Source organism: Vulpes lagopus, chromosome 7, assembly GCF_018345385.1.
Source record: "Vulpes lagopus strain Blue_001 chromosome 7, ASM1834538v1, whole genome shotgun sequence".
In the NCBI taxonomy this organism is placed as follows: Eukaryota; Metazoa; Chordata; class Mammalia; order Carnivora; family Canidae; genus Vulpes; species Vulpes lagopus.
This window is the reverse complement of record NC_054830.1, coordinates 130,360,862-130,372,914: the sequence shown is the minus strand read 5'-3', so window position 1 is coordinate 130,372,914 and position 12,053 is coordinate 130,360,862. Positions and strand designations below refer to the sequence as shown.

The following is a 12,053-nucleotide window of genomic DNA, read 5'->3' as shown; positions in this document are numbered from 1 at the left end:
TTCTAAATAATTCATAATTCACAGAAGAAAGCATATTGGAAACTTTAAAATGTTATGATCTGAATTATAATAAACATAGCAATCAAAACTATAAAACACTAGAGATAGAAATAAAAGATTAGATAAATGGATGGACATAGTGTATTCATGATTGAAAGTTATTAAGATGGTAATTCCTCCAAATCTATTCAATGGAATTCTGTTCAAATTTCCGGCCAATTTTTCAATTCTGAAAATTCACAAGCTGGTTCTAAAATGAACATGGAAATGCAAAGAACCAATAAAAAAAGTAAGACACTCTGGAAAGGGAAGCAAGAATTTTAAGCACTGAGAATATCACATATTAAAAGTGGTCATAAAATCACTTGGTATTGGACAAGAATATGCCAGTACACAAATGAAACATAGCAGTCCAGAGACATCTCTCCATGTAAGGTAACATGGTTTATAACAAACGTGCTTCTATGATGCAGGGGAGAAAGTTTGGTTATTTCAACAAATTATACTGAATTAATTAAATAACAATATGAAAAAAATGGAGGCATCTGGTTTCTCAGTTAAATGACCAACCCTTGGGACGCCTGGGTGGCTCAGCCGTTTAGTGCCTGCCTTGGGTCCAGGGCGTGATCCTGACGTGCTGGGATTGAGTCCCACATCAGGCTCTCTGCATGGAGTCTGCTTCTCTCTCTGCCTGTGTCTCTGCCTCTGTGTGTGTGTGTGTGTGTGTGTGTGTGTCTCGTGAGTAAATAAATAAATAAGTCTTTTTAAAAAAATGACCAACTCTTGATTTCAGGTAAGATCATCATCTCCGGGTTGAGAGATCAAGCCCCATATGAGGCTACTCACTCACCATGGAGTCTGCTTGAGATTCTCTCTCTCTCCCTCTGCCTCCAACCCTCGCCCTGCACTCTCTCTCTCTCTCTCATTCTCTCTCTCAAGTCAATAAATCTGAAAAAAAAGTGCTTAACTTCAACAATAATTAGGGATAAGTTAATGAAAGCCCTAATGGGATGCCACTACAAGCCAACTGGAAAGGCTAAATTAAAAAAAAAAATCAAAACTGACAATACCACATTTACCAGTTACACTACTGTGGAGTCCAAAATGGTACAAATAACAACAACAAAAAATAGTCGGCACTGTCACAGAAATTGAAGATACACATTCTCTGACCTAGCAGTTTCACTCCTAGACACACACCTAGAAAACAGGCACATGTACATCAAGGAACGTAAAGAAGCATGTTCATAGCAGCAAAATTTGGAAACTAATAACAATTGAAACTTCCATCAACAGTAAATGGACAAATAAATTGTGGTCATCTCCACAATGATGAAAATGAGTGAAGCATAGATCCTCATAGTGGTACAGATGAATCTCACAAAAGATGCTGAACAAAAGAATATATAGGAGTCAATTAAAACAAAGTTAAAAAAAACAACAAACACATATATTTGAGTACTAAAAAGGTAAAGAAAAGCAGAGAAATTAAAGCCAGGATTTGGTGATTAGGGAGGGGTTTGTGACGGGAAATCTTGGGGGCTTCTATCTGGAATGCTGATGCCATTCTATATCAACTGATGTGGGCGGTGGAGACATAGGCTTTTAAACATACATTTATAACACATTGACCTATACTTTCCATATGTGTATTATATCTTAAAATAAATTTTTATTTTAAAGCTAAAAATGCTGGAAGAAAATAAACATATAGCTGTGAAAAAGTCTAGCTTCATTTATTGGGTTGTCTAGTTTCTCCAACATTATTTTTTAAGTCATCTGAACTATCCCCACTGATTTGTGATTTCAACTTAGAACATATTTAATACTTACTCGCAGTTGAGAGTCAGTAGTGGTTATCAACAATCTGGTCTTGGTTTTGGGCCGGGATGAACGGACTTTTGCGTAGGGGGTGGGGCTGGAGTGTGGATAAAGTAGAATAAGGCGGGGGAGGGAGGATGCGATAGTTATCGTCATGGGATTCACTTTTAAATGGGAAAATTCTAGAAACAGAACCAAAAAGAGAGAGGAAGTCTGTGAGAGGGTTGCCAAGTCCTAACGTGTCACCTGATACAAGAACTTTTGAATGAGCTCAGAGTCCAAGTATTTGGAGGCGATCTAGGGAAGAGGCCGCGCCTGCGGGGCGGGGGTCGGCTGCGCTGGAAGCCTCGCCCGAGGGCACGACGTTCACCCACATCGTTCACCCACATCGGTTCACCCACATCGTTCACCCACATCGTTCACCCACATCGGTTCACCCACATCGGTTCACCCACATCATTCACCCACATCGTTCACCCACATCGGTTCACCCACATGGTTCACCCACATCGTTCACCCACATCGGTTCACCCACATCGGTTCACCCACAGCGTTCACCCACAGCGTTCACCCACAGCGTTCACCCACATCGGTTCACCCACTGCGTTCACCCACTGCGTTCACCCACAGCGTTCACCCACATCGGTTCACCCACAGCGTTCACCCACAGCGTTCACCCACAGCGTTCACCCACATCGGTTCACCCACAGCGTTCACCCACAGCGTTCACCCACATCGGTTCACCCACAGCGTTCACCCACATCGGTTCACCCACATCGGTTCACCCACAGCGTTCACCCACAGCGTTCACCCACATCGGTCCACGTTCACCCACAGCGTTCACCCACAGCGTTCACCCACATCGTTCACCCACATCGGTTCACCCACAGCGTCCCACAGGTTCACCCACAGCGTTCACCCACATCGGTTCACCCACAGCGTTCACCCACAGCGTTCACCCACATCGGTTCACCCACATCGGTTCACCCACAGCGTTCACCCACAGCGTTCACCCACATCGGTTCACCCACATCGTTCACCCACAGCGTTCACCCACAGCGTTCACCCACATCGGTTCACCCACAGCGTTCACCCACAGCGTTCACCCACAGCGTTCACCCACATCGGTTCACCCACAGCGTTCACCCACAGCGTTCACCCACAGCGTTCACCCACAGCGTTCACCCACAGCGTTCACCCACAGCGTTCACCCACATCGGTTCACCCACAGCGTTCACCCACAGCGTTCACCCACAGCGTTCACCCACAGCGTTCACCCACATCGTTCACCCACAGCGTTCACCCACATCGGTTCACCCACATCGGTTCACCCACAGCGTTCACCCACAGCGTTCACCCACAGCGTTCACCCACATCGGTTCACCCACAGCGTTCACCCACAGCGTTCACCCACAGCGTTCACCCACATCGGTTCACCCACAGCGTTCACCCACAGCGTTCACCCACAGCGTTCACCCACATCGGTTCACCCACAGCGTTCACCCACATCGTTCACCCACAGCGTTCACCCACAGCGTTCACCCACAGCGTTCACCCACAGCGTTCACCCACATCGGTTCACCCACAGCGTTCACCCACAGCGTTCACCCACAGCGTTCACCCACATCGGTTCACCCACAGCGTTCACCCACAGCGGTTCACCCACAGCGTTCACCCACAGCGTTCACCCACATCGTTCACCCACATCGGTTCACCCACTGCGTTCACCCACAGCGTTCACCCACATCGGTTCACCCACAGCGTTCACCCACAGCGTTCACCCACAGCGTTCACCCACATCGGTTCACCCACAGCGTTCACCCACAGCGTTCACCCACAGCGTTCACCCACAGCGTTCACCCACATCGGTTCACCCACAGCGTTCACCCACATCGGTTCACCCACATCGGTTCACCCACAGCGTTCACCCACAGCGTTCACCCACATCGGTTCACCCACAGCGTTCACCCACAGCGTTCACCCACAGCGTTCACCCACATCGGTTCACCCACATCGGTTCACCCACAGCGTTCACCCACATCGGTTCACCCACATCGGTTCACCCACAGCGTTCACCCACAGCGTTCACCCACAGCGTTCACCCACATCGGTTCACCCACAGCGTTCACCCACAGCGTTCACCCACATCGGTTCACCCACATCGTTCACCCACAGCGTTCACCCACAGCGTTCACCCACATCGGTTCACCCACATCGGTTCACCCACAGCGTTCACCCACAGCGTTCACCCACATCGGTTCACCCACAGCGTTCACCCACAGCGTTCACCCACAGCGTTCACCCACATCGGTTCACCCACAGCGTTCACCCACAGCGTTCACCCACAGCGTTCACCCACATCGGTTCACCCACAGCGTTCACCCACAGCGTTCACCCACAGCGTTCACCCACATCGGTTCACCCACAGCGTTCACCCACAGCGTTCACCCACAGCGTTCACCCACATCGGTTCACCCACAGCGTTCACCCACAGCGTTCACCCACAGCGTTCACCCACAGCGTTCACCCACAGCGTTCACCCACAGCGTTCACCCACATCGGTTCACCCACAGCGTTCACCCACATCGGTTCACCCACATCGGTTCACCCACAGCGTTCACCCACAGCGTTCACCCACATCGGTTCACCCACATCGGTTCACCCACAGCGTTCACCCACAGCGTTCACCCACATCGGTTCACCCACATCGGTTCACCCACAGCGTTCACCCACAGCGTTCACCCACATCGGTTCACCCACAGCGTTCACCCACAGCGTTCACCCACAGCGTTCACCCACATCGGTTCACCCACATCGGTTCACCCACAGCGTTCACCCACAGCGTTCACCCACATCGGTTCACCCACAGCGTTCACCCACAGCGTTCACCCACAGCGTTCACCCACATCGGTTCACCCACATCGGTTCACCCACAGCGTTCACCCACATCGGTTCACCCACATCGGTTCACCCACAGCGTTCACCCACAGCGTTCACCCACATCGGTTCACCCACAGCGTTCACCCACAGCGTTCACCCACAGCGTTCACCCACCCAAGCTCGCTGAAAGTCCGCCGACACTGGCACACTGCTGTTTTCCGGTCGTGCTCGTCGCTGTACCTTTTCTTCTTGAGCACTGATTAAAGGAAATTAGAGAACAATATGCGCGGACACGCTTCGTCTAATCTTGGCCGCGGGGGTCAGTCCCCTGGAGACGCGGTCCCGGGGGTGGGGCTCGGGAGCCGGACCCGGGCCACCCCCTGCGGCCGGCGGGCGCGCGGGCTCCGCAAGCCGGGGCGGCAGGGAGGGTGCGCGGGGCGGTCCGCGGGCCTGGCCCCGCCCCCGGGAGGGGTGTCGCCCGGGCCCCGCCGCCCGCGCCCGGCCCCGCGGGCACTCGGCGCCCCGGGCAGCGGCAGCGCGGGTCGGGCGGAGCGGCGGCCGGAGATGCAGCGGGGAGCCGCGCTGTGCCTGCGCCTGTGGCTCTGCCTCGGACTGCTCGACGGCGAGTGCGGTGAGGCCGCGAGGGCAGCCTGCCCGGCGGGAAGGGGCGGCGGGGCGCGGTGGCGGACCCCGGGTGGGCGCGGACCCCGGGTGGGCGCGGACCCCGGGTGGGCGCGGCGGGGCCGGCCAGCGGGCTGGGAGCGGGCGGAGCCTGCGGACCGGCCGGGGCCGCGCACCGTCGGCGGCGCAGCGCGGGGCTGGTGCCCGCGGGCCTCGGCCAGCCCCACGGTGGGTGGCGGCTCGGCGCCTTGGAGCCGGCCGCGGCGCCCGCACCCTCCGCCGGGCCCTTCGCTCGCGCACCACCTTCGCTGCGCGGCGCGGCCCTGCCCTGGGACCCGCCGCGAACGGGACGCACCGGCGGCGCCGAGGCGGCGGTCCCCGCGGGCGGACCCGGCTGCGCACTTCCCGACGCGTCCCAGCGGTCGGTCCCCAGAGGGCGCTCCGGGCAGGTGTCCACCTCCGGGGCCAGAGGTTGCGGAGGCTGCGGCTCTGGGACCAGCGGAGACCCGCACCGCAGGGCGGACTGGGCGCAGGTGCCCGCGGGAACTTGGGAATCTTGAGTTGGCAACGCAGGACCGCGACCAACGTGGCGGAGGAGGCAGGATGCCCGTGCGCCCTGCACCTGGCGGGGCAGCAGCCTTGAAGGCCAAACTCAAGAGCTTGGACTCTAAGGCAGGAGCAGCCACGGAAAGCTCATAAGCACAGGAGAGGCAGGGGTAGGGTCTGTGACAGGAACAGGACCACAAGTTGCCCCTGTGCAGGTGGAGAAAAGGGAGTGTGGGAGATGAGAAAGGGAGTGGGAGAAAGGGAGAAGCATCATTGCGTAGAGATGCCAGGGCGTCGGTGACGATAAGCTGTAGTGAGCCAGGAAATCAGAGGGTACAGGAGGGTCATGAGTCCCCAATGGCTGGGGAGAAAGTACTGGAAGGGCTGGGGTGGAGGGGTCCTTGCTATTTTTGAACACCGCAGGTATTGAATATGGCTTCACATGCTTCTTCTTTTTTTAATAATCCTCACAAGGGAGTGTTAGACCCATTTTACAGAGGAGGAAGCATAGAACAGGGACATATGTAACTTCTCCAATGCTCCCAAAGGCCAGCAATAAGAGCAATAGTCAACCCAGGTCTGTAGGATAACAGAGCTCTCTATTCTCTACGCCTTCACAGGCTGAAGGGCAGAGGACAGGGGAGATGAAGGAGGTGTGGATGACTCTAGAGGCAGGATGGAGGAGGACATCTGGCTGGGGCCTCTGAGTTGGGGCAGGTCAGAGATGAGGAGCTGCCCCTTTCCCCTTTCTTGCTCCCCTGCATCCAGCCCAGGGCCAGGCTCTCACAGATACTTAGTGTGCTTGCTAAGTGACCGAAGGAGTGTGGAGAGAGAAGTGAAGTGGGTCAGGCTGAGGAGTGGGAGAACCCCCTACACACCCCTTCGAGAAGACATCCAGCAGCCAGTTGGGTATAGTGTCGGAAGCTCAAGAGAGCCTGGGCTGGGGAGCTGGAAAAGGAGCAGAGCAGAGTCCAGGATGGGAGCTAAACGGGAAGAGACTTTCAGGGAGACAGGGAACGTTCTGCAAGGTGAGCCTGGTGTTGGGTGATCAAGAGATGGAGGAGGGAACAGGGATGAGGCTGGTCCTGTGGGGGAGTTCAGGTGGTTCTTACCTAAGTTAGACAGTGAAGAGGAGGAGAGAGGATGTTAGCTGAAGGGGCCCATGGAGGAGGGTGGCCTAACTGGACCATGGCATGGCTGGTGGGAAATGTGCCCTGCATTTGTCCTGAAGCTCCCAGCCTGATGGAGGATGCTAGAGCAGAAGCATAAACACTTTAAGTGTAACTGAGTGTCAGGGGAGCCAGAGTGGGTGGCCAGGTACGGGTAGGTGAGAATTTCAGGGATGCTGAAGCTTAACCCTCAAAGGTATGCAGTAGCCCTACATCCAGATTTCTGTTCCAGCTCTTCCCCTAAATTCCTGGCTGTGTGGCCTGGGCCCCAGCTTCTTCTCCCTGCATCTCAGTTTCCACATGCATAGCAGGGCAATGGGCAAGCACTTGAGAGGCTGTGCTTGGGCTGGACTTTATGGCTTGGGTCCTAGTCTAGTTCCAAAAAGTAGTTCCTTGGCAATGTCCCTGTGGAGAGGGCAGGTGGCAGAGGACAGGCCCAAGAGGCTTTGTCTTCAGGGCTTAGTCTAAAGAGAAGCTGGGTTGCCCTGGCCTGAGGACTGGCCCTTGCTGAGGCTCGTGTGGCCAGCCATTGTGCATCCCCCTGGCTCTGTTCCTCAGCCCTGAGCTAGATTCAGGTGTGGACAGAGGTATGGGGAAGGGACGGGGCATGCCAGCCAGGGTAGGCAGGATGTAGGGGCCACCTTACTTGGTCCTGTGGGCTGCTGGTCCCACCTCAGTCACTGTGGCTGAAAGGCTCCCTCCCAGAAGAGGACCATGCACAGGGCACAGTGCCCACATGACCAGGCATTAGACTGAGAATGACGTGCAACAAGAGGATTACCTGGCCAGCTCCCTGATGTTCCATTCCCAACCGGCCCTAGGCAGTGGGACCCCAACCCAAGGAAGAAGACTGCAGTTCTATGCAGGTCACAAGCCATGGTGCCTGCTCAGGGTGGCTCAGGGAGGATTTGGACCAGCTCCATCCCGCAGGGATTTCCTGAGTGCCAGACTAGCACGGACATAGGCATGGTATCAGACACCTGTATAGTAGGGACAAAAGTGCTCAGTGACCCCTTTGAGCCCCAGTTGGTAGCTGGGGGCTGCATAGGAAGATGGCATCACTTCTAGCTGAAGGCTTCCTGAAGGGATCTGCGGACTCTAGGGAAGGGAATTCCAAGTATCGAAAAGAACTCCTCAAAAGCACAGAGTCAGGAAAGTCTAGAGGGGGCCACGGGTAGGGTTGGGGAGGTGAGGCAGCTGGAGATGGCAGGAGCCAGCAGCACACCTAATAATGGAAAATTCTGGGCCACGTCCCCTGAAGGCACGGTCAGAGGGGCAAACAACACAGGAGCCCACCACAAGGAAGATGAAGCAGGGGAGGAGGGGGCAGAAGGTTTAGGGATCGGGGTGTGGGGTAGGGGGATGTGTGCTAGTCTGTGGCTTAAGCCACAGAATGGGTCATGAAGGTTGTTTACTAGATGGGGACCCTGGGAGGAGGAGAGTATGTGGGGAAAGATGAGTCGCTGCCCTGGGAGGCAGGTCCTCCAAGAGATGTCCAGCAGGACTTCCCGGGAGACCCCAGTTGACCCATCTGGGCCAGATAAGGAAGGAGGACACTTGGGAGCACCTGACTGTAATAAGGCAGAGGGGAATCGGGGGATCCAGGAAAATTAAGTGGGTCTCGGCCACAAGGGCTAAGGTTCTTCTCTGGGTCTAGCCGACACTCCTCCCGCTGTCACTGGAGCGTAACCCTCCCCATTGCAGGCTTCTCCCTGCCTGTCCCCCCAGCTCTCAGAGATGCCTCCCGGGGAGGCAGGGGTCTGGAGAGGCCCCTCACGCTCCCTGCCCTAACTTCAGCCAGAGGCAGCCGACGTGTCCAGCTGGAGCCAGGGATTCCTGAGTTTCGATCCTTTTCAGACACTGGCTTCCTCTGGGATCTCAGTTTTCCGGCCAGGCCGAAGGGAGAAGTCTGGGAGCAGGAAGGTGCGGGCATTCAGGGCTGGCAGCGCCCCGCCCCGCCCCCGCGCCCCAGGCCACCTCCGCCCCCACCCCTCCGGCCAGGCCCCCATGTGGGCGGCAGCGAGCAGGCGCAGGGCAGGGTGGCCAGTGGGGGAGTCCCGCCACGCGGCCAGGAGGTCAGCAGGGGTTCATGGGAAAGGACTTGCCGGCCACAGGAGAGGACATCCTGCCTGCGTTTCCCTCTTCCTGCAGCAGGAGCCCACGGCCCCGATTTAGCAGCGCTGGGGGGCCACCTCTGAGCCAGCTGGACTGTCTGATAACACGGACCGTCCTGTCTCTGGGGAGCAGAGCCCTGACCCCAGGCAGGCCCGGGGCAGCTGCCTGGCACAGCTGGCTGCACCCACAGCTGTGCTGGAGCTGGGAGCTCAGATCTGCCAGGGTGCCCCTACCTCCAGGTCAACCTCAGGGGGTACTCAGGCAGCCCCTGCTCCCACTCAGCCCCCACCTCCCTCTCTGCTTCCAGAAATTGCCTCCAAGGTGCCCCAGCGGGACATCTCTAAAACACAGGTCTGAGCTTTCAGTGGCACCCCCATTGATAAGCACCAGCTTCTTCTGGGGTCCCAAGGGCAACCCTAACCAGTCCACGTAGCCTGCCCCACCACATACCCCAGACTTCAGCACATGACCTTTCACCTGCTCTAGAGACACCCTGCCTCTCACCCTGCCTTTGGGGAGGCTGCCAAGAACTCCAGGCAGAGGATGGTGCTGCTTCAAGTGGGTGGGTGAGAGGGGGTTCCATTCCCACTTACTGTGTGCCCCCAGAGCATGGAATGTGGGCTTTCAGGAGGGATTAGGGGAAGCTCTTATCCTTCCCCAACTTAAAGCACCATCCTTAGAGCTACTGTAAGTTCTACCAAACAGAGATTCATTCATATTAAGCAGCACACACGCACCCACAGATGCATATTTGAAGTGTCTAGCAGTGGAGCCTCCCCTCAGTGTAAAGTGGTTAATTAAACTGCTTTACACTAGGGTGTGTGAAGGCTTTAGTTCCATATCACAGGCTTATTGTGTCCATTTTGGAGATTAGAAATGGCTCACAAGGTGCTAGAGAAGCTTTGTAGGAATGTCAGGCATCAGCTATCTGGTCTCAGATGGCATGGAGGCCCAGGGGTTTGAAGGGACAGGTGGCTGTCCACATTCCCCAAGGAAGAGTCTGGGTGGGGGAGGCAGGTGCAGTCCTAAATTTCTGACCACCTCTTGGACATTTTTACTTTGATTGCTCCAGAGAACTTTCAAAAGCAGCATGCCCCACAGACACATTGCCTTTCCCCAAGTCCACCCCTGACCAACACGCCTACCTCAGTGCCTACATCTCCACCTCTGTCCCTCACCTCCACACCTCCCCAAACACTCTGTGCTGTCCCTTTGCTACCCAGATCCTCACGGGGAGTCGGGACAATCACAGGCCAATCTCATGCTGGGGATACCACCACAAAAGGCAAACATAAGCCCCCTTATCCTTGCACTAAGCAGTTGTCAAATGCAATGAGCCAACCACTGAGAGGGTTGAGCCCCTCCCCCGACAATGAGAGGGCCTCAACATGTGACACTAAGGTTGGAATGGTCACCAGTCATCTGTAAGGCCATGCAAAGAACACAGCTTTTGCTCCCAAGTAGCATAATGGTTTTAGGTGGGAGAGGGCCTTGTGTTCTAGAGAGATAATCTAACCATTGGGTAAAGTCTGAACCAGTGAGGAGAGACTGGTGTGGGGAGACACTGGTGTGGCAAGCCAGAGGATGGACGTTGAGGCAGGCCAAACAGTGGATTGGAGAGGCGGGGGTCTGGAGTGGGGCTGTCCCAGGATCTGGCTCTCTGGGTGGAAGGCGTCCACTGCTAGGTGTCTGAGTGCTAGAAGTGCAAAGCACTTTGCCAGAGGGGCAGAGAGAGAAGAAGGGTAAGCCTGGAGCGCCCAGCCACCCCGCCTTTGGTGCTGCCTCTGCGAATGGATATGACTTCGTGACCAGTTAATTGCCTGTGGGGGATGAGTGGCGTCAGGAACGCTTAACAGATGACCGCCAGCCACTAAGATGGCAAACCTAGCAAAAGGGAGAGCCAGTGCTTCCAGGACTGGTGGAGAAAAGGTGGTTCGATCAGCTTATGGCCTTTACATTCCATAAACTGCAGAAATGCAAGGAATGTAGACACGTAAAGAGTCAGGAGTTGCTTCCCATAATCCTGTCCCCTGAAGATCATCTCTGTGCCTTTGCCTTCTCAATTTCAAAATGACAAGAATAGCACCCACCTCAGGGGGCATTAGAAGGGTGTGGTGTGCACAGGTGCAACGCCTGGGCTGGCACACAGAAAGTGCTAAATCCATGTTTGCTATTATTATCCTAACAGGATGTATGGGGGAAGCAGAATTTGGGAGTCAAGGAGCATAAGCATTCTCCTATCACTGTGAGCGCCGGTTTGCCTATTTGCCCACACCCTTGCCAACATGGGAATTCTCTATCCTTGAAACACTTGCTCATCTTGTAGGGTGGAGAGTTGTGTGTGCTCTGTGGCTCCAGGTGTCCTGCTCAGTGGTGGGTGTGGTGTGGTCGGAGGGGTGGAGGTGCCCTGACAAGAGACATTTTGGAAGCCAGGTGCCCCTCAGGGCTAGGGCTCAGGAAAGCAGCCCAGAGAGGGTGGAATAGCTCAAAAGTAGAGGTGGAGCCCTGGAGGCTGCCATCACCAGGAGAAGGGAGCACACCAGTGAGCAAGGCCAAGAGCCTCTGGCTGGCCTGTGACCCAGGACCCTTTGCTGTGGCCTCATTGCCCCACATCTGTTCCATCTACCTGACAGCTCCAGGTCACCCATATTCCAGCCTTGCACATTCCTTCTGCCCTGTGTGTTCTCCTGAGCCAGCGAGCTCCTACTCAGTCCACAAAGCACTTTTCAGCTCCTCCTACCAGCAAGGCTTTCTCTGACCACACACCGCCCCTCCCCACTGCAGCCTGCTGTGACATACAAAACACTCAGCAGGCAGTGACAGCCAAGGGCCCAGTATGCATTTGCTCTTGACATAGTATTATGTTGTTTGTGTTCCTGATAATTCTGGGGACGATTCTCA

The 12,053-nt window shown here is 55.5% G+C and overlaps 1 protein-coding gene across 1 annotated transcript in view; it reads left to right on the top strand.

Moving 5' to 3' along the window:
- The first annotated feature begins 5,195 nt into the window (after positions 1-5,195).
- FLT4 (fms related receptor tyrosine kinase 4) overlaps positions 5,196-12,053 on the top strand; it is a 39,900-nt gene continuing 33,042 nt past the window's right edge. Inside the window, exon 1 of the mRNA XM_041762211.1 lies at positions 5,196-5,332. Within this exon, the coding sequence (XP_041618145.1) occupies positions 5,266-5,332 (67 nt within the window). The 5' untranslated portion in view covers positions 5,196-5,265. The remainder of the gene's footprint in view (positions 5,333-12,053) is intronic.